The sequence below is a fragment of the Pimephales promelas genome, chromosome 7 (genome assembly GCF_988280905.1).
Source record: "Pimephales promelas chromosome 7, fPimPro1.hap1.1, whole genome shotgun sequence".
NCBI classification, from domain to species: domain Eukaryota; kingdom Metazoa; phylum Chordata; class Actinopteri; order Cypriniformes; family Leuciscidae; genus Pimephales; species Pimephales promelas.
In genome coordinates, this window is record NC_142775.1 from 31,061,578 (window position 1) to 31,085,973 (window position 24,396).

At 37.9% G+C, this 24,396-nt stretch overlaps 1 protein-coding gene across 2 annotated transcripts in view; it reads left to right on the plus strand.

Annotated features, from left to right (window-relative positions):
* The first annotated feature begins 591 nt into the window (after positions 1-591).
* Positions 592-24,396, plus strand: part of cckbrb (cholecystokinin B receptor b) — a 33,206-nt gene continuing 9,401 nt past the window's right edge. For both annotated transcript variants that reach the window (XR_005624410.2, XM_039683579.2), the window contains exons 1-2: positions 592-1,019; positions 23,318-23,566. Coding sequence is in view for 1 of the 2 variants with exons in the window: in XM_039683579.2 (XP_039539513.2) it covers positions 872-1,019; positions 23,318-23,566 (397 nt within the window). In the remaining variant the exon portion in view is untranslated. The remainder of the gene's footprint in view (positions 1,020-23,317; positions 23,567-24,396) is intronic.

A 24,396-nucleotide genomic window follows, 5' to 3' on the forward strand; every position in this document is an offset into this window, starting at 1 on the left:
GTTATTTAACCATGTCCCGTGGCTGGAGGGTTATTCTCTGTTGCTATGTGACCATACCCAAAATAAATTTCATAAAAAAAGATCTTGTTTTAACAAGACATGCACCTTAATTTGTAAATCTATAAAGTCTGAAAGGATATCTCTTATCCACTGTATTTAATTTTACATGGTTTATTCCATGGCTGTAAAAAGAGTGTGTTCATTTAAGGTACAATACCATTCAAGTCCACAATATTGAAATCCAATTAGCCAGACTGCACTAAATATATCTTGAAGAATGCTTTTGCAGTTAAAATTACAATGCAATTCTAAATTCTTAGTAATATACAGTAGTGTCCCAAAATAATGCCCAGCCTCGGATAATCGACGTCTTGCAACAAGTTTTACTTGCACAAGAGGGAGCTGATGCTCCACTCCACCTGTCTATTCATTCATAACTTTCCCTAAAGCCTTTTGCTCACGTACTCCACAAACTCCTTTCAATGTCTCCACCTCTCCAGGATGCTCAAATCCCTGAATCCCACCGACACACCCCCAAACTCCCACCCCTGCTGTTTAAGAGCTCATCAATAAACCCTCGGTCCACGCGCAAGAGAGTCACTGCCGCTGCGCGCTTCATCACATTCTCAATACATAGCAACTGTGCCTACACACTGCTGAGCAACAACGGCTGAAGCGTTTTAACCAGCATAAACGAATCCTATTTCTCCCTGATTACCTTTTTGTTTTGTTGTTTTCATTGCTTCTTGATATCCTCTTTGAACGTAAAATACTCTCTAAGCCACTATAGCTAGACTATTGGGCTCATTAGACACGTATTGTTAACTGATGATTGCGAGGAGCTACTAAAATAGCTGTGGTTAGGTCCGAAATGGATTTACAAACGCTAAATGATACGTCTGGGATTTGGGCATGTCTCCAGCCTCAGAACGGGACCTCAAACGGAAGTCTGGAGTTCCCCAACGGCACCTGCGGAGATGCGCTCCTGCTCCCCAAGACGGAACCAGCGCGCGCCAAAGGTGAGGATTTCTCGTCACGCCAGACAGCCGTTTCAGATCGTTCGTTCAAAGCCACTCGTTCTCGGTCACTCTAACAAAGACGTAGGCTACCGAAGCTTATCTTGACCACGACATTGTGAAAGGGTTGGATAAGATTATAGCATACACATACAATAAAATAAAACATTTCAGTAGCTAAACACAAAAGTCAGATTAGTTAGTTAGCGTAAGCCTACTAGGCTGCAAGGAGCCTAATCAGAGACTTCTTGGCTGCATGTTGAGATAATACACATATTTGATACCCATTTCCTCCATATTTAAGAAAAAGCCCTTATCATCAAACACACGTCTGTCATTATTACCATAGTGCTCTAACATAGTGCTCTAATTTTGGACTTTTAACATACAGTACACTGCACATTCATTCTTCTTCATGGTGACTCCAGGATGTTTTTGTCCGGTATCATTGTATTATATAAGAATATGGCATGGTACTCATTTCGCACTGGTGTCAAATTTGTGTACTAGGCTATGTCAAATGGTGTATAAAGGATATCTTGGAAAACTAAACTGTTTCTGGCAGAATCGCTAGCTTGATGTCGGTGCGATTATAATCCTATGGTTTATTGGTTTCTTTCTGATGCCTTTTCAGTAAGTCAACAGGAGATGATACAACAAAAGAATAATGAAGTATGTGGAAACCTGATTTAGTTTTTCTATTTATTCAAATCCTTTAAATCTTACCTGTGACCAACATTTACATATGAGTGAAGAAATTTGTTAGTGACTAGAAGACTTGTAAGTGCATAAGTGTGAACTGTATATATGTATATATGTATAGTTCAATATCAAAGCATTGATTTTCATGTGGACATTTTTACATGGTGTTGGAAATAATCACGTGAGGTTTTTTCTTTTAGTCACAATTTCGGTTGTGATACTTTGTGTCCTAGTGCCATATTTGGGATATATAATCTTAATATATAAATTAATTATATATAACATTTCTGAAAATGTAAAGTACATCAGTGATCACAGAGTGGTGACCAGTTGAGAATCACAGAGCAACAATTTGAAAACAAAAAACAAAAATTGCATTAAATAAAACAAAGTTAAAGTAAAATGAAGAATGCATTTTTTATCATCAAATAAAGAAAGACAGAAATAAAGTTAGGTGTTTTTTTTTTTTTGGAACATTCTGTTACAGCTTGGCAATAAAACACACTTTTATGGGTAAAGGCATGCTGTTGTTTCATTAAGCTATCCAAGAAGTATAACACATGCTCATGTTAATGGGAACGATTAGAATTGAACAAGTTTATTACATTTCACAGATCTAAATGACACCAGCGGTGTCTATTCAGGAAATAGAGTTTGCAGCATTTCCACTGCTATTAGAATCACAGTCAAAGCATGTAAATAATTCAGAAGACTTCACTGCGTACATTGCATGTTCATCCTCTGGGCATTATGATGTGAGAGACGTTTTATGATGTGAAGAGACAAAATGTACAGTAGTAGTAATTCTACAGACTTACTGCAAGAAAGCAGAAGTTCAATTTTCCTTATATTAGATTAGTGATGGACATTACGTGACAGGCTCCAACTGCAATTTGCAACATATGAAGCCATAAAAAATCCTTGTCCCCAAGGATTCAGGCTGTTGTGCGCTTTAACAGGATTGTAAACTTAATGGTTGTGACTGGATTTCGAAAATTAGATCACTTTTTAGAGCCATTCTAGACAAATTGCACTAATCAAAATGAAGTTAAAGTGACATACAAGCAGAAGAAAACAAAACAACAGTAATTAGATGTGACTCAAAAATAAAGAATGAATCATATTGGTAACAAAAACAAGTCGTTCATCGCAATATAACAATTCTTTGAACACTTCATGTGATTATTTTAACATCTAATTTAACTGATTTGAATTATTTTTAAATACTAGACTATTTAAAGACTTAATAAACACTGCCTTTATTAAGTTACACCAATGAATGTTATTTTAAAGAGTCAGCTGATTTCGAAACATGCTCTTTGAGGCACATGCTACATATGTTCGCATTTTACAGTAAAAACAAGCAATGTCTCTTTCTCTGTGGGTGGTTTGGAGTAAGCGTTCAGCATACCTCCGGGGTCCAGGCTAAATTTAGTGCATTGCCACTGAGGAGCCTAATCAGAGACTTCTCGACAATTCACATATTTGCTGTCCATTTCGTCCATCAGCAGAGGCTGCTGGGCTCTCTGCTTTTGAGTCCATAATAAACCCTGGTCATCAAACAGACGTCTATCATTATCTCCATTACAGAGTGCTCCAACGGCCTCTTCAGATCCACTGATTTTGGACTGTTAGCATAGACTGCGAATTAATTCTTCTTCATGATGTGTCTACAGTATATGGCGTGCACATGCATAGTTTGGTATCATCTCAGTAATTCTTTTTTTATTATTAAATCTATTTTATTTGACTAAATCGCAAATAAACTTTATTTGACTAAATCGTTGTTTCACAGACAGGGCTTAGACTAAGTAATTAGACTCATTTTTCTTTCTAACAGTATTACAGTATCTCAGCTGGAGCGTTCTATTGGGATCACAGTTATGGTACTCAAATGGTTCCAGTCTTTCCTGTCTAATAAAAGTTTCCCTGTTAGTTTAGGTGTTCATTCGTCCTCTGGCTTGCCTCATCTATGGCGTACCCCAGAGATACCCCACCCATTCTATTTTCATTATCCATGCTTCTTTTGGGATCAATTATAATTAGATTTGGTGTGTCATACCATTGCCTTGTGGACGACATCCAACTCTAGGGATAATGCACAGCCAGCTAGTTGTTATCTCAGAATAAACAACGACAGGGTGATGAGGGTCTTGAATCACCCTGAAGGTGTTCGTTCTTAGATAACAACCAGCTGGATGTACATTATCCAGCTTACACAGCTACTTGCCACATAAGATTTCCATTACACGAGAGTAGATGTTAAAACTTCATGCTGATTTATACTCATCTTTCGCCAAGATAAGCACAAACTAAGACATAGCTTTCCAGTAACCTATGCTTATTCATCCATTTACGCTTCTTTCCATGTGGTTATGTAAATCTCCTTCTGTCTCCTTCTGTTAACGGCTGCAGTGTACTTGGCGCGTCAGCTAACACAGTTTCATCCCAAGAAGTCATATAACTGACAACTTGGGACGTCTTTTGACCATACATCAACATCCGCCTTTTTAGGGTACCCTTAAACGTCGGTTACATGACGATCCTGGGCCGTCATACAACTGACACTTTACCTTTAACGCCGGTTAGGTGACGGGGTAGGTTTAGGTCTGGGGTAGGGTTAGGATCCGATAACGTCATCTAACCAACGTTTAAGGGTACCCTAAAAAGGTGGATGTTGACGTATGGTCAAAAGAAATCCCAAGACGTCAGTTATATGACGTCTTGGGATGAGTATATGACTGTCTGGATTGAGCCGAGTGGGGGACATCTCTAGAGTCTTCAAGTGGGCACCTTTGGTCCTCAGTGTTTCGTCGACTAGCCCATGACACCTCAAGAGGGCTCGACAGTGACTCTGGCGTCCCAGATTCACCCCCCATCGTCCTCCACTCAACTCAGCCCAGCTTATTGACCTTTACATCCCTTCTGCTGGTGAGGTTGCTCCTTCCTCATAGTTCACATGACCTACCTAACCACTTATCTCACAATCTCTCTGCAAAACCAACCATACGCACCAACCCGTTTAACTAAGGCTGTCGAGCCCCACTGTTGTCATTAAAGCAGGTTCAGTGGCAATGATTCCGTATGGCATACCTACCGCAAAACACAATATTTGACCAAACACCAACCCTCATTCACGCAATACACAGGAACATAATAACTGTAATTACTAGGCAAACTATACAAATAAGCCAACAGACTCTTCAAGTTTTTCAAGAATTCTATTAAACCGTAGTGTGGCGGCCTGTACACAGCCAGCCAGAATCTTTCCATCTCAACCACAGCCAGTTCCTGCTCCTCTCTGCTGCTTCAGATAAGCTCTTTACTATGCGATGCAACCTTTGGCCACTGAATTTGACACCTCTGAGGAACCGGGTTGTAGAGTCTGCCACAAATCTTCAACAACCCACTTCTACTGGATAAACCTGGACCCTCCACTCTTGCTGTTCAGAGCAGCCAGATGAGCATACCGCAGTTTCTTCGTCTGATATACCCCATCTACAGCATCCTCCCATGGCACTGTTATCTCCATCAGTTGAACAATGCGTGCTGATCCAGACCACAAAACAAATCTGGTCATAGGTTAGTGGTGGCAATCTCAGGTGCCATTGATCAAGATCAGCCAGCATCTTCCAGTCCCTAGCAGCTTCCAGTTGTCTTGGGCGAGAACTGGTTTTAACGCCGTTTCTTGGCGGTTGCTCACCTGGGTGGAAGAATATTGTTTCTGTGTGTAATGTTTTGCTAGAACAGGCGGCAACTTATTGGTCATGTGATGCTTGCCTTCCAATGCTAAAGCCAAAGCAAACATCCAAACATCGCCAAACATCGCAGTACTTGGTCATGGCACCAGGTTAACCGACCCTGGCTAAGAGCCACCTTACATCCTGTCAAAATGTGCTTGTGATGAACACAAAGGACAAGAGGGATCCTCTCCTACCCACAGGTTTAGGTTCTGTGGTGATGGGAGAACATCATATGTTGACCTGATAAGGAAACTGATCCTACTCTCTTCCATTGACCAAATGGCCTGCCAGCCCATCTTGCGTTGTTCCACACTCTGCCATCTCATCCACTCTCCTTGCTTGGCCTGGGAAATGGCCTTTATAGACCTCATCCTCTCCTCCTGCTTTCGCACCTTGTTGACTACCAACTTCCTCCTTTGAGCTGGGCCTGCCTTGTGCCATTTAGGAGGAGCCCAAAAAAACCCTCTTCCATCTCTACCATGCTGTACCTGTCCTACAATATCACTAATTTGAAGGGCAGCCTTTGCCTCTACCACAGATTTATTTGCTGACCTCTTTCTACCAGTTTTTTAACACAGGTAGTAAATAATTAAACACGAAATATTGATCTTAGCTGACATAATATTTTATTAGGTCTTTAAACGCATAGCATTGGGGACAGAGCAGCTACTTGCAAACAGCAAGTTCAAACTAGACTTAACATTTAAGGGATATGGTACAGTCATACCACTTATTACACTGCATTTCACCACATACATAGTTATGGGGATAAGAGATATTTATTTTAAATCAAACTGTTCTAAAAACGGTTTGTTTACTTATAATCCATCACAGTGTACAAAACAACAGTCACAAAATGGCAGCAGCTGCGTTTGTACAGTATGAAACAAGAGAGAGCAAATCCATGGTACAGGGTGACATAATTAATAACTGTACACAAAATATTGATTAGACTGAGTTTTAATATTTTATTAGCTCACCAAACACAAAACTTCCATGAAGAAAAACTGTTCCTAGCAAGTGTACAGGATTGCTGACTTCAGTAACCCAGATGAGACTGTGTTAACATACTGATGGATGGCGCGATTAACTAAGCATAATCTAGTATTCAACAGAGCTGTGTAATAATTAAAGATATAGGATTTTACCAAGATAGGAGTCTTTAATTAGACAAATTAATTAATGCCGTAGTAAGAGCTAGCTTTACCATTTTTCACCCATTAGTTAAAGTCATACCCTTTTTAAGCAAGGATAGCTTTAAAACTTTTATTCACAACTTTTCAACATGACTCGACATTACTAATTTATTGTATGTCGGGTTACTCCTCATCCATCTTGCATCTCCAAATGGTCCAAAATGCAGCTGCCCGGCTGCTCATGGGGAGCCACAAATGACAAACATATCAAACAAATTTTAAGGCTGTCAGTCCGATACCAAATTGATTTTGGAATTCTATTATTTGTTTAACCCTTATGCTGCATTAGGGACATTTTTGGTCTTTTGCAGTTTAATTTCTTTGACCATTTTGGCTGTTTTAATGCAAATGGTATGAAATTTGGCAAAATTGTGACTTTTTGGATACATGTAAAAAATGTGATCCCATTTTGCAAAATATGTATAACACACACTGTGTAGATCAAATAGTAACACTCAGCACCATAAAGACCAAAAATGGCCCATTGAAACCCATTAAAACGTTGTTTAAATCTGAGGCTGTCAGTAATACATGAAACATGATTTTTGCACAAACATCCTTTCATTTTGAAGCAAAAGCATTATATTTGCATTATATAGTGTATTCCACCAGATGACGTCACTACATATTTATTCCCTATGGGTGGAAATGCACCTTATTTTAGGCAATAGGCAATGTTTAATAGGTGGCCATTTTTGGTCTCTAACGCGCTAAGTGGGATTTTTGCAAAGTGGGACTGTGATAATCCAAATCTAAAGTTTTCTCTTTGCATTTAGTTTATTGAAAATAATTGAATTTTTGTGTTTTTTCCTCTTATACAAATCAATGGTTTCGCAAACAAAACTGGTAATTAAAGGGTTAAAATCCTGAAATTGAATACATTTTTGGTAGTTATGATGAGGACTGATGCTGGTTAAAATATTTAACTTGGTAAAAGTGGATAATAATAATAATATATAATATTTTAGGCAATGTTTAATATATGGCCATTTTTGGTCCTTAATGCACTCAACGGTGTTAAAAATCTAATGCAGCACAAGGGTTAAAAAGCTCTCAACAATCTAGCACCTAAATAGTATTTGGATTTGTTACTCACAGCCCATCCAGATCACCCTGATTACAAAATCATTATCTCCTGTCCATCCCATCATTGTAATTGCTGGCCAGGGGTGCGTTTCCAGAAAGCATCATTAGCCAACTATGGTCGCAAGTTCCGTCGTTATCAGCATAGTTCAACGATTCGGTGTTTCCCGAAACCATCGTTCCAACAAACATTCGCAAACAGCATCGCAAAGTTGTGTGGTTTGAACGACAGCTCTCGACCTATGGTTAGAAGCATAGTTTCTATATTGCAACACATTTGGAGGTAATAAATCCTTATCTTGAGCATAATAAGCAAGCTGACATTCAGTACAACCGGTGTCTTTTATGTAGAATACTTACAAATGGAATTTACGCCTTCTAGTTTGTCAAGAGATTTGAAGTAACGTGTTTGAAAAGTGCGCATGTGCGAACGCACTCCACTATGTAAGAACGAGCCAAATATTGAGTCTGGTAATAAAGCAAAACAACTGAGAACAATTAGAAGTAGTCCTCAGATGACATGTCTGTAATTTATATAAAACAAATCTAGCGTTAATTGGATCTCAAACAGTTTCATTAAAAGCAGTTATTACTCCACCACGTGCGAAACCAACGTGGTTGAACGATACTTTGCGACAGTGGGTTTCGGGAAACAGTCGTGACTAGCTAGTTGATTTTTCCAACGATGCGTCGTACTATGGTAGTGAAGCAGTGAACTACGTCGTTGTACGGGAAACGCACCCCAGCTGTGAACAACCCACACTGCCTGTTAGAACAACTCCTATGTTAGCTGATTTTAAATCCATGTTAAAAATGCATATTTTCTCCTGTGCTTTCTATTTTTATGTAGCACTTTGGCCAACCAAAGTTGATTTTAAATGTGCTTTATAAATGAACTGAATTGAATTAATTTGTACAAATCAAGGCAATGTCAAACTCATACACGTGGTTCATTTGACACGTTTACTCATCTTTCCTGATAATATTATCACTCTCTATGTCTATTTAAAAAATAACACTCTCTATTTCAAAAGTTTCTCTCAAAAGTGGAAATCGTGAAATTCCTAATTCCGATAATTCTAAATGGTAAATTTTTCGATTGGGGGATTGAAACTCGACTGATTCAAGCACAAAAGCTCACAGAGGGTTGTTAAAGCAGTATATATTTTTTTCTGCTTAATATAGACAGATTTTGGTAAAGTGATTTATTTTTAATTTTTAAACTACATTTTAGTTTAGTCTTTACCCGTTAACAAAATTGGAAGTCGATATATTCACAGTTAGTGCTTAATGAAGTCGGTGCCGTCTGATGTCGAAATGAACACTACCTGCGACCCACCATTTAGGAAGCACTATATATGTTTAAACACGTGCTGTGTTAACTTGACAAGGCAGGTAATTTAAGTCATTTGGCTTAAAGCAATGCAACCTCTGATCTCAGTTAAGACCCCCATTGTCTTCTCAGGATGAGGTCATCAGTCATGAGCCCTTAACATTTAGATTCCAGAGATGAAGCTCCGTCAGGGTAATTCAAAAGGACACAAAGGTTAGCAGAACGTCATGCTTTTGCTTAATATAGAAACGTTTTATGTGATTAATAAACTTCCTTGACAGTTCTTGACATGATGATGATTGACACAAATTTATATTTAGGATCCAATATAGATAATTAACTGCTTTACTGCCTGTCTGTTACACTTCTCTTCATAGTGGGTTATACATCTATGGATATATCTTGGTTACATCTTGGATGCCATATCGCTTCATACAGCTACAGTGATTCAGAAGGCAGCAAATAAGAAGAAATTTTTCACATTGTTCACTGAAAAAAAAAAAAAAGAAAGAAATTATGATTGTATCATTGCAGTGTACGATGTGCCAAAATGGGTATAATGGTCTTAATTGACAAAATGTTCTGTTTGGTTGTCTTCAGTACAGCAGCCTGTGATCCAAATCAAAATGATGACATTATGTTTCTGGCTTTTTTGTAAAAGCAAATAACTCAAGAACATTTGCTACTTAGTCATGTAAGAGCCAGATTATTATAATTGTGTGTCCACACTGCATTACTTCCTTTTTTTCCCCTTACATATTTGTATTTGGAAAGAGTCTGTGGCTGCATCCAAAAGCTGAAAAGTGCTGCCTTTGGCGACTGTCCAAATCCAATGTTAGCTTCACATCCCATCTCCTTCATCTGTTCAAACGTTGAATTCCTTCGCCGCCTATGATATCCCACAATCATATGCATTCTGTGACTGTTAAGCTAAAAAATAGTTTGTTTCATGGTTACTGTGTGTAGGCTTAACATATTTTTTTAACTAACATGATCTACTTTTGAATTTATAGTGAGAAATTACTTATTTAGAAATTATTAATTGTTTTTAAAGGCATGATTTCCTTATTCCTGAAATTGACTAACATGAGCTTGTTTACCTTTATTATGCGATTTTTCTAACCACATAATAGCACACAGCATGCCACTGTTTTTTTCAAACAGATTGAATCAATTAATACAACTAAAAAGTAACTAAAAAGATACTTAAAGGGACCAAATTTTCTCATATTTTAACAGAGGTATGTGTGTTGAACACCATTGAAGACAATGTTAGCATCTGTTAGATTTAATAGTAGGGTTAAAATGGTTATATTTGAGTTTTTTTCTTCCGGGTTTATAATCTTCATCGTATCCACGTCACCCGCTGTGAAGTGGCCATGCACTGTGAGTGCATTGATGACTCATTGATGTGTCATAATTATTAATGAGACTGAGTTTTCTTATCCTATGAGAAGACACGGTCTCTTTATTATTCATTACATCACGTGGATCTTTCCAACGACAGACATGTCAAACTGTGAGATTGCTAGATGAGAGAAGCAACCATGGGACACAAGTGTTTGTTTTCATGGTGCTTAGTCCAAGTCGGTTGAATATGTTCCCTGCGATACTGCCAGTGCTAAACTCTGGCTCTGGGGTGCGTGTGCGTTTCCCGAAAGCATCGTTAGCCAACTATGGTCGCAAGTTCTGTCGTTATCAGCAGAGTTCGACGAGACCAGAGTTCGATGTTTCCCGAAACCATCGTTCCAACGAACATTCGCAAACAGCATCGCAAAGTTGTGTGGTTTGAACGACAGCTCTCGACCTGTGGTTAGAGGCATCGTTTCTATATTGCATCACATTTGGAGGTAATAAATCCTTATCTTGAGCAAAATAAGCAAGCTGACATTCAGTACAACCGGTGCCTTTTATTTAGAATACATACAAATGGAATTTACGTCTTTTAGTTTGTCAAAAGATTTAAAGTAACGTGTTTGAAGAGTGCGCATGTGCGAACGTGCTCTACTATGTAAGAACGAGCCAAATATTGAGTCTGGTAATGAAGCAAAATAACTGAGAACAATTAGAAATAGTCCTCAGATGACATGTCTGTAATTTATATTAAAAAAATCTAGCGTTAATTGGATCTCAAACAGTTTCATTAAAAGTAGTTATATTCCACTATGTGCGAAACCAACGTGGTTGAACGATACTTTGCGACAATGGGTTTCGGGAAAAAGTCGTGACTAGCTAGTTGATTTTTCCAACGATGCATCATACTATGATAGTGAAGCAGCAAACTACGTCGTTGTACGGGAAACGCACCCCTGGACGATTGGATTGACATCAACCACGGACACATCTACTGTAAACACTAAACTATAGTGTGTGCTGCAAACATTTTCGAGAGAGAGAGAGCTGCGAGAAGTGGAGAATGGTGGACTTCGCCTTGTTGACAACTAATTCAAATTGTGTCTTGCGAGTGATGCGGTATCCTGAAGACTTTTCTATCCCTTCAGAGGTGTGTGTGTGACTGAAACAAAAGCTAATTAAAATTATTAATAAATATCATAATAACATTCAAATAATACTGAAAGTAACACTTACATACAGTAGAATATACTGAAATATACCACGTTATAATTGTTAAAATAGCTGAAATCACTACAGGTTTTATTCTATTTTATTTTTTTTTGCTCCCACATTTAAATTTTCGATGGAATTTTTTAAACTTCAGTGACGTTTCCCCCCAAATCCTTGCTAAATTCTTACACTGCACTGATTTGACTTGCCAAAAGTTAATTGAATGAACAAATTTACTTGTTTTCTGAATGTTCCTGATAACTTTTCTGAATGTAAATAAAATTTTTGCCATCTATAACAACTTCACCTGGCACTTCAGACTGTTGAGACTGTTGAGTTGTAAACCTGTGTGGGCTCTTCTACTCAGCAACATGCAATCTCATCCTCTGACACTTTTACAGTTAACACCAGCAAGGCTCCCTGATTCTCCACAGACTGTTAGCAGCTGATCTCATGATGTGGAGGTGAATACTATTAGTTTCTGTTGTGTTTTGCTCACAGACTGTCTCTTAGGTCCTTGAATGGCCTATTCTGGTAAATACAGAAGTACTATACAACAATTTACAGAATGATCCAGATATACAGTAGATGAGCAAACTGAGGGATCACCGAAGGCCATCGGCTTGCAGAAATGAGGCACATCCATTCATTTCTCCTAGGACACAGCTCAAGGACTCTGTACACCACAGCCACACTTAAACAGGATCTGTAAAAATAGCAAGTGAACAATAGACTTTTTTTCTTGTTTTGCTTTTCACAGTCTGATTAAAAAAATGAATAAAAATAAATGGGTTATGAAAAGAAAATGAAGGCCAAGCCATACACACTGCATTATGGGATGGAGTATGCAGTGTAAAGTTATTTGATGTATACTTTTGGCAAAGTTGGTCATCTGGGAACTCGGTGCATAATAAAAAAATTGCATACACTCACTAATAGCTTATTGGAGTATTATATTTGCATAATCACAAAACACACATAGCAAAATGTCTCTAAAAAAATGTACCACAGTACAAGCTTATTAAAAAACAATCTGTGGCTGAATGTTTATCCTGTGTTTTGTCCTGCATTTTAATTAGCAAATAGATGATTATTTCAATTACTTACAGGCACTTGGCCTCACTGTGGACACCAATTACAAACAGGAAATAACATGGATTACTACTCTGCTTTGGGAATATTGACTGCTGCCTAAAAGCGTTGATAACCTTGACTTTCTCTGACCGTTGTGCTTTCTACCAAAATCCATAATTATACATCTAATTATAGTGCCCTATAATGTTTTTTCTAATATTGTCTTTCATATAGTGTGTGATATAGCTGTTTATAAATGTAAAAGGCCTGCAAAGTTTCAAAGATCAAAGCTAGGGGTGCAACCAACGATTATTTTGATGATCGATTAATCTAACGATTATTAGAGCGATTAATCAACTAATCGTCGATTATTTCACTGACTAATCAGTAGGCTTGGGTATCGAGAATCGAGTATCGTTTGGAACCGGGACTAACTTTTACTTTTTCCCGGAATCGTTCAAAAGTTAAAATTTCGATTCCTAGTTTCGATATTCACAGTCCGCCGAGCGGAATAAGAAAACGCTGAACAACACCAACGAAGAAGCGTCTACCGGAAGTGTTGGCATAACCGTGCGAGTCGAACATGAGTAGCTTACGTTGGCGGTCCAAAGTGTGGCTTCACTATTCTAAAAATAACGAAATCTCAGCAAAATGCAACATTTGTGACAAAAGGAGTGTTTGTGACAGAAGGAGTATTTCCTTCAGAAAGACCGTTGGTTAGCAAGGTTAGCTAAACTTTTTTGACCCTGCCTCTTAAAAGAATCGGAATCGAGAATCGTTAGGAACCGGAATCGAAACAAGGAATCGGAATCGGAATCAGAATCGTTCAAATTCAAACGATACCCAACCCTACTAATCAGTAAGTTTGGAACGATTATTCAGCTTTTTCAATATTACTCTCTAGAGTCTAAGTGCTCCAACATGCATTTTGTGCTCCCGTGAAAAGCAAATTCCGCCTTGCATGCATTGCGCATGACAGCATTGTTGGTTTTAAGTTTTGTGAAACTTTCCCAAACCTTGCTAGTTCGGATTCGTTTGCACTTCATCATAATTTGCGCTGTTTTTTTTCTTTTTTTACTGCAAGAGCATTTGTTTGTTTTACACTGCAGCACAACAGTGGTAGTGGTCAAATCATGATATTGCACGCCCTTACATTAGGTCAAGTGAGATCAAACCACTACTTGACAACAACGATATTTGTCGACAATTTTCAAAGTCGACAATGTCGACTAACCGTTTCAGCCCTAATCAAATCACACACGTTAAATTATTTTTTCCAAAAAGTCTTCATTGTGGTCTTCATTGGGTCCTCACAAACAAAATCTACTTTGACCAGCCCTCAAACTTGAAGATAAGGACTAAACGTCTTTGGTTTCGTTTCCTACATGCACTTTAAGCAGCAGACCAATCACTACAGACTGGGACATCTGACCAATCAGAGAAGGCTGTTGGAAAGAAGGGGTTTAGAGAGACTGAGGGTACGTTTACATGACAACAATGTACTAAAAACTGAAAATCGTCATTGTCAAAATGACCCCCGTTCACTCGGATGTGTGAAAACAACTAAAGACACTGAGTTATACTGTATCAGGCCAGTAGTTGGTAATGTCACTTAGTAAACCACCATCTTTATAATGAATACAATACATGCGCATGACGTCACCGTTTTCACAAATTCAAATTTGTGTAGTATACAAGGAGACGATAGTGTTATCGTTTTCACAAACTTGGACTTTGAAAAAGCATAGTCAGGCCCCTAAAACGTGTTGTTATTCCCCTCAAGTTATTCATAGCACTTGTCCTATATAACAATGACTTTGAGCATGTAAAATGCAGCTGACATGTGAGGAAACACATTTATGCAAGTGTAAAATATTTATACACTCACATTTGCCCTCAGATTCATAATACATGCAATTTCCATGATATCTTGATTCCGCTTGATTGTATTGTATTCATTATTCATCCTTTTCAGGTTTGAGACCTGTATTCATAACCCAGTTTAATCTCCCCATGAATTGATTATGAGGCCAAAAGCATTGATGAAATAGCAGGGTTTTAGGGGAGGTTCAACAGCTGAAACGGTAGCTGTGCGGCTCTACAGGCTCTGTGTTGGAAAATGAAAATGGACGAGGGATGATGAGAAATCATAGCAATGTTTTGTTTACAGGACACAGAGCCAAGACATAATGACAAGAGTTGCAGTTTATCCCATCTTAAAACACATATTCAGTTCACTTTTAAACAATATCCATCTGTTTTAACGATCTGTATATCTTGCATAGACATTTTAGATAATTTTAAGTGTGGTATACATCATGCTATACGTTTTTTTTTTTTTTTTTGGGGGGGGGTCACATGTGTAAACACCCCAAAGGCATATAACAGCATAATACAGATGAGCATGGATCTTTAACCTTCTGATGCATGAATGATCGCATCACAAAAATATCTACCTTTATTATAATTATCACAATTATTATTAAAACATCTGTCTACTGTAGATGACACTATGCATTTAGGGTTGCACATTGCAGTCACTTCAAAATGAGTAATAAAAAAAAGTAATATCACTCTCTGAATGGTTAGATGTATTTTTTTTTATTTTTATTTTTTAAGATTTACAATTCTACTAGCCTCAGAGGGTTAAATAAATTATCAATGACCAACAATGTTTTTATTTTTTATAATGATCTCATTCTAAATTGTCATTTCCTTGTGTGGAGTGAGCAATTGGCAGTTTACACACCATATTGTCTCGGATGGTTTGAATAGCGATGTGACTTGCGAATGTTGACAGTGCAGGTTTGTGCGAGAAAGAACTTGTTGAGATATCATCCTAAAGCAAACATCTGTCACAAACACCAAGATTACATAGTGAAATATGCCAGAGAAGACATTCATCCACAGGGAGTACAGCACAGAGGTGAGAGCAGAGGTATCATTTCATTTGTAAAAGGAGATCAAGAGTTTAATTCTCTAACTTATCTAATCTAACTTATTGCCTCATAATTATTTTCTCCTAACTAAGTTTTGATAGCACCAGCGATTTCTTTTATATGTTTTTTTTACATTGTCTCAGCCTGTTTGTCTGGTCTTTGTGGACTATCCATCTTTAGTTAGCTTAACAACTGTTGTGAAAAAAAAAAAATCAAGATACATTGATTTTAATAATTTAAAAATGTTTTAATAATTTTTGTATACTTATTTTAATGTGTCAACTAACATACTAAATCACTTGATTATAATTTTAACTGTAGGATATTATTTGATATTACATCTAAAGTTAAATTTAACTGTAAGTGCAACTTCATCATATCAGTTGTGTACATACAAATATATTAAAGGACATGACATACAAGGAATTTAATTTTAAGAAATTTTACATTTTACACTCCTGTTCCCCATGTAAATAGTAATTAATAACTGGTTAACAACTAGGTACTAAGTTAACCTTAACCTAAACCTAAACTTAACCCACGTAATTACCTTATATTTCTCAGTACATTTCAAGTTCAACTAACTGAATACATTTAATCTTTCATTTTGTCTGAAAACGTCTGTAACGTTTCGACTCTAACCCTGGTTCCTTGAAGAGGGAACAAGACGCTGCGTCTAGATGCTGTGGGAACTCCTCTGCGTGATTGCGTCATGAAGCACTTGAAATCAGTCCAATGGCGTGAAGGAACGTCATGTGACATTATTGACCAGAAAACTATAAAGCATACCCGGAACAAACAGTCACTAGCTTCTGATAGGCTGAAGCAAGTTGCTCACATGCATACAGGGAGTATCGCAGGGCACACAGGAACACTATACCCACAACACCATAGTAACAAGTGCCTGTCAATGTGAAATCCCTGCGCCTACCAAGACGAAAGCACCTTCGCCCCAGGAGTGCAGCCAAGTTCAAGGACCAAAACCTCACTAATGTGTGCGGTGAGGTAACATCCTGCCACATCACAAACATATTGGAGGGAACTCCTGATGATAATGTTTTAGAAGCAGCCATACTCCTAGTCTCTTGGTCACAGTGCCATGAGACTTAAGTTCCCTCCACTTAAAGGGAAGTGGTAAGCAGCTAAGGCCGCCATGTACACCTTTAGTGTGGAGGGGAATAGACCTGCGGAGAAACACGTCTGCAGGAACTCCAACACTGCAACCCCTGGGCAGATAACTGGGTTTGGGTAGTGCTCTCCGCACCAGGAAGTGAAAAATAGCTACTTCAAGGTGTAGAGTTTCCTTGTGGAGGGAGCTCTGGAGTGGAGGATGGTCTCAACAACCTCAGTTGAGAGACCTAAACTTATGAGCTGGGTCCCCTCAGAGGCCAAGCCCAATGTTTCCACAATTCTGGGTGGGGGTAAAGGATCAACCCACTGGCCTGAGAGAAAAGGTTCCCCCTGAGCAGAATCTCGAGAGGAGAGCAGTCGAGGAGACACTCTAGGTCTGGGAACCGTACTCCTGCCAAAACGGGGCTATTAAAGGGGTGGTAAAATGCCATTTTCACAAGATGTAAAATAAATATCTGATGTCCCCAGAGTGTGTGTGAAGTTTTAACACAAAAGACCCCACAGATATGTTTATATAGCATGTTAAAGTTGTCACTTTTTGAGGGTTTGCAAAAACGCACCGTTTTGTACCTGACCTTTTAAATGAGCTAATGAGCTGCTGCAGAGGGCGGGGTTTCAAGAGCTCGTATGTGTTAGCAGAGAAAACATCTCTGAACGTGTCAGATAGGTGTACAAGCAGACAAACATATCTGAGGATCACAAAAAAGGCAACATAATAACCCATGTCATTACTGTGGATCACTGCATGCAAAAGCCAAATGCCCCACTTATGGTGAAACCTTTAAAACGTGTGGCAATGAAACCATTTTGCCTGTGTTTGAAAAACAAAGACAGCACACACACCACAGCTGAACTTTGTAGAGGAAGACATCCAGTCTGTAGAACAAGCAGATGCAATGTGGTACATCACACATGTAAACTGTATGCAAGCCAACCAAAGTAAACGGTTTATAAATCTGAGGCTGACCCCACACAATGTAAAGTCATTCAATGACAATTCCCATTATAGCCCGCAGTTCCAGATAGACACATGGCTCCACAATGTAATCTGTCTTCGTGACCTCCAACACTTACTGCAAGACGGCAATCCAGTTTTAATGCTCAGCAAAGCCATACTCAAGCTGTATAAGGGCACGATAATCAAGCCCAAGGGAGAATGTGACCTCAAGGCAGACAATAAAGGGCACATATACACACTCAGATTTCAAGTAATGGAGCCATCACATATACCACTGCTTTCAGTTGAAACCTGCCAGAAACTCAATTTGCTTCCAATAAACACCAACCATGTAATACACAATATTGACACGAAAGAGGTGTCAGGTGCATCCCACGCGATGGATGAAATTATCTCCGTGTATGATGATGTGTTTGATAGATTAGGATGCCTCCCAGGAGAGCTACACCTTGAGATTGACCCCACAGTCCAGCCTGTGCAGCAGTTACCAAGAAGGATTCCTATTCCCATCAAATCAAAAACTATCAAAGCCATTCAGGAAATGGAACAAAAGGGGGTAATGGCTAAAGTTGTGGAACTGACTCCATGGATAATCAACATGGTGGTTACAGAAAAAAAAATGACAAGCTGCGCATATGCATTCATTCTACCCCATTATGTATCGATCCAACCCCATTGAACAAAGCTTTGCTCAGATCACACTTCCAGATTCCCACAATTGAAGAAATCATTCCAGAAATAACCAATGCAAAAATATTCATAGTTCTTGATGCTAAAGATTTCCATTGGCAAATAAAGCTGGATGAGGCAAGCAGCTACCTCACCACAGATTGGACGCCTGAAGGAAGATACAGGTGTCGTTCGGAATAAAACTGGAGAGTACCAAAGGGGACAGCATGAAGCATTGCATGATCTTAGAGGAGTCCGTGTAATTGCAGATGACATTCTTGTCTATGGGTGTGGCAACTCTACAAAAGATGCAATGGCAGATCATGACAAGAACATCTCAGCTCTACTTCAGAGAGCTATGGAAGACAATTTGATGCTGAACAGAAAGAAACTTCGGCTGAGGCTCCCTAGTGTGATGTACATGGGTCACCTCCTCACAAATGAAGGCTCACTCCCAAACCAACAGAAAATAACCGCAGTCAAAACATGGAAACACCTAACGATGTAAAATCCCCCCAAACGCTTTTGAGGTTTCTAAACTACTTGTCAAAGTTCCTGTCCCTTCTGTCAGACATATGTGAACCGCTCAGCCGGCTGACAGACAAGGATGTTGACTGGGCATGGCTACAAAAGAAGGATGCTGCTCTGGAGAAGAATCTAAACTCAAAGATTTAGTCACTCACTACCCTGTACTGAAACACTATGACTCAAAGAGGAGGTCACACTGCAATATGATGCCAGTGAGAACCTCCTAGCCCTCCTACAGAATGGACAACCTGTATCATTTGCGTCCAGGACACTGACCTCAACAGAACAACAATATGCTCAGATTGAGAAAGAATGCATTGCCATCGTCTTTGGGTGTGATAAATTTGACCAGTATCTACACGGAAGGGAGCACATAACTGTTCATAGTGATCACAGACCACTTGAAGCAATCTTCAAAAAACCCTGGCTGAAAGCACCCAAGCAATTACAGAGGATGCTACTGAGGCTACAAACAAAGATATCAGATACACCTGCAGTACAAACCAGGCAAGGATTTGCAAGTTGCCGACTTCCTCTCTAGAGCGCATCAGACGAGCCTGACACACTCACAAATGCAGACACCAACCTCAGTATATGCAATGGGCCTTACCTCACATGACTTTGAACAAGTTAGCCATTCCAGCAGTGTCAATATTTCCACAAAGACACTGTAAACCATCAAAGATCCGGTATTCCAAAAACGACATGTGTGTATTAAAACCGGTTGGCCCAACCACAAATGTTCTGTCAACAGCTTATTGCGACCATTCAGGACTTTCAAGGAAGAACTAGCCAGAGGAATGGGTCTTTAACCATGTCACATCACATTGCACGTGAATAATAGCAAAAAAGTGTGCAAAGAAGTCAAGGCAAGGCTGTTCTTATTCGTATCTTACCTCAGTGTTCCTGGACGAATATTATCATAGTAACATGATAGCATGATTGATATTTAAAATGGTAAGCACGTGGTGCTTTGTTATGGTTTCTGTATCTGCAGCCTTGTGTTGGTTTCCCTTTTTGAATCACAAATATAGATTAATATATCTGCAGAAATATACAGATATCTCCTTATACAATGGAGCATGCTAGTTGACAGTCGCCTGTAGTCCTTTCGGTGTTTTCAAGGTTTTTTTTCCCCCCGACGCAGGTGACACTAGGCGACAACACTGTCGGCTCTCATCAGAACTAGTTCTTTAGCAAACAGTTTAGTACACGCTTATAGTTACCATATACGCTCCCCTATAGTGAGGCTAATGCTTCCCACAGAAACTAGTATGCGGAGAGTACTTCATAAACACGCAAGTATTCTTTGCAACAACGGGAAAGTGAGAGATTATATCGATTTTAGTTTGATCTCAGATAAGATCAAAGTCCTGAGGATGTCAGCAGCATTTTGGCAGACCTAATCCTTTAAGACTAGAGGCTACAGGCTATCAGTAATGGAGCACACGCAGAACCCTGCACTGTAGTCAAAGGTTGCCTCGATTGATTGCTTTAGCCTGACTAAGCCACAAACAGGATATGAGTGTTCACGTCCTATAAGCCCCTGCTCATGCTGGCTCACATTGACTGATCTCTGCAGATGCATTAATGCAAAACAGCTGGAATAAATATAACTTTGCCTAAAAAATGGCTTCTTGTCAATATCTGATAGTTTGGCCCAAACATTAAGGCTTAGTATTCAGTTGTGTTTTTGTAAGGTTTGTGGAGCTTTTCTATGTCCAATATCAATGCCCCCTTGCTATTGTGTTTTTTAAAAAAAAAACATCTATAAATTAATAAACGCCATCGCACACCTACAGGTGATAGGTGTGTGGGGAAAAAAGACCAACAAAGTAGGTCAAAAAAATCAACAAAAATAAGGAACTCCCACACACTATCAGTAATTGCAAATTAGTATAAAAAACGTTTCGGTCTCACAACCTTCATCAGGCATAAAAACATCTATAAAAATCTGTCATTTACAGACGAAGCATCATTAAACTGTTTGTTATGCAACTGCTGTCAGATCCAATATTGTTTTTAAGGAATAGGTGTTCAAATTCAGAATAATGGTGTAAAATATGGTTTTCATTGACTGATTCTTACAATTCTACATTTGGTGCACTGAATCTCTGGTTACATCACTGAAATTTCCTTTTTTCCTGTCCAAGTAAACAAATAATTATATATATATATATATATATATATATATATATATATATATATATTTGTATTATTTATTATATGAAATCTCATTTGTAATACAATAAGATATCTACTACTTTGATCATTAATATGTTTTTCTGTTTCTTTTTATTTATTATGTGGCATTACAATGATTTTATCTTGTCTAGCATGAAGTGGCATGTTTATTAAACTCAGTGGAAATTAATTTAATCCACGTCAGCTCTGTAGGAACCACACAAATTCTGATAAGATGCATACAGTCTAGTAGGTTTAGCATAATATTTTCTTGAAGTAATGAAACATTTATGGAAACTTTATCTGATCCTGACTTAAAATATATTAGATTTTTAAATTGTTTTATTATTATTATTTTAATGTAAATATAATAATGTTACCCGTATGGATAGATCACTATCATTTAGGGGTTGAATACTCTGAAAATTTCGGTTCAAACATATAGATATGAAGTGGTAAATTAAGGGATCCATGTTTAGTATCCCATTAAAAGAATACATTGGAAGTTTATGACCTTCGACCAGAATTACAATTTATAGTATACTATTGTTTTGCTTTAATTCTGCAATTTTTCTCCAGTAATCACTGCGGTTCATTCTGATTGATTAACCAATTACACATCAGCATTTCAGTTACATATTATGTTTACAACTCATTGCTTTAAATGAAATGAAAGGCTGTAGCAGAAAGAATGGTTCTCTGTGTCAAAATTGAGTTTCATGGCGACAGAGATCAGCTAAAAAAACATAATCCATCAGCTATGTCTAAAAAATATACAGCAATTGTTTGAGTGAGCTGTTACTGGAGATGTTATTTTACGATGGCTGGATTTTTTCCATTACTAGCACACAGTTGCATTGAGGACCATTAGAGGCATTCAGTTTATTAATTTAATATGAATCCCATTGCTTTCAAATTACAAACTTCATTTATACATTTATCTGTGATTCATATATAAATATATAATTTATATCAGGAAACTGCTGACAGTGTGGAAAATAAACCCAGGACGAGAACGGGTATTGTTCAAAATTCATGTATAATTTTGACGTTTTGATCGACTTCTGGTGCTTTCGTCCCAAATGTGTGCTCTGACTTAACATGCCGGACACTTGCTCGTATGGCGACGTTGGTTTTTGCGTTCCCACAGCGTTTTCACACAGCTCGAAGTTCCCTGATAGGCAACGTCTCTGTGTGTCTGTTCCATACTCCCAGCATGCCAGTTAGCGCTTCCTTCAGGCCTATCAGAAGCTGTTGTGCTTGTGTTTTTGGGGTGCTTTATAGTTTCCTGGTCGATGACGTCACCCACCTGTGACGTTCCCTCACTCCATTGGACTGATTCCATATGTGCTTCAAGATGCACAATGCAGGGGCGTTCCCACAGCGTTTTCACGCAGCTTGAAGTTCCCTGATAGGGAACTATTTAATTTAATCAATTTTAAAAACTCTATGTCTCCTAATAAAATGTCTAAAAATTAAATGCATAGTTTTATGATCAAAGCTCTGTAGTTTTAATTTGTGGGAACAAAAAATAATACAGAGCAGTACAATAATTCAGAGGAACAAATAAACATTCCTCAAAGGCATAATCTATCATATTTGATTTATTTTACATTTATTTTAGAATTTGTTTTATAGATAAACAAGTTGCATCAGTCGAGTAAATGTTCATGTTTAAACATTACTAAAAATATAAAAGTCATACAAATCAGTAAAGATTTCAGAGCAAAAGACATGAAGAGTTCAGATGCAAAAGCCTCTAAATGCCATTTGAAATTTTCTTATTTAATGATGATTTTTATCAAACTTGTATATTTAAGTTCAGTAATTTCACTTAAATGGTAATGATAATTACCTATTAATTGTTATTTAAGTGAAATTACTGAACTTAAATATACAAGTTTGATAAAAATCATCATTCTAGAAGAAAATTTCAAATCGCATTTAGAGGCTTTTGCATCTGAACTCTTCACATATATACCGCAATCTGAAGGGGGACATTTGCCGAAATATACTATGGTAAATCAACTTTTATTTGCTAAAAAAATACAAACTATTAATCAGACATGAAATGTGTGCATCAAACATGATAAGTACAGTATGGTTTTATTGGTTTAATTTTTGACATTTTGTCATTTCAGAAGCAGAGATTCGTCTTTTAATATGCTGATCTGTTATTTGATATTTGTCTTTCAGACATGGATTCACTGCGCATACTGCTATACTCCCTCATATTCCTGCTGAGTGTGTTTGGTAATCTGCTCATCATTGTGGTTTTGGTGGCGAATAAGCGAATGCGGACGGTGACCAACTCATTCCTGCTCTCCCTGGCCATTAGTGATCTTATGATGGCTGTTTTCTGCATGCCATTCACTCTTATTCCCAACCTGCTGGAGGATTTCATCTTTGGAGCTGCTATGTGCAAGATTGTGGCCTATCTTATGGGTAAGATGGACTGTCATTTCTTCAAATGCACTGGCTTCAAGCACTATTCCCTAAATCTGCAGAAATGTATGTGCCTTCAAATTTTTGAAAGGTATTCATTTTTCTTTTTTTTTTCACTTTTCAGTTTAGTCTATCCAGGTGCAATCATTCATGCTGTGGCTTGAAATTAAGTCATTCTTTTCTGTGCAGACAAGCCTTCCTTGATTTTTTTTTTTTTTTTTTTTTAAAGATGTGTATGAATACATTTTCTCTCAATCGTGGCAGCAGTAATTCATCATGATCATCAATGACGTAAAAAAGTGATGCTTGCCACATCTAAGGATTGAGAATTATTGCTTGCATTATTAATTTGGACATTTATGTTTTTCACTCAAACATATAACTCTAGCTGAAAATAATACAATTGGTTCCACATATGGGGAACCTAACTGAACTGAAGTAAAGCCCAATAAAAAAGTAATTCATAAGAAAGAAAAATCCCTCTCTTAAAAATATTCTGCCCATGTTCAGTTAACGCCAATGATTTATGTAGTGCCAACACAAATGGACTAAGTAACTTTTATTTTACCAATTTAAACCCTGGTTGCTAAGACAAGGCTCTAGTCTCAGACTAAAGTGCATGTTTAAGCTGTTTAAACTGAAACCATGCAACTTGCACTGACATATCTTAAAATAATTATGTGAGTACCATTGTTTTGTCTTAAGATGCACATAAGTAATGTTTTTTTTTTAATTATTATTATTTCTTAGGCACCTTTATAAAAGCTACTTAAATATCCAAATTGAACTGAGGCTAAGCCCTGATTATGAAACCAGGCCTAAGTGTACAC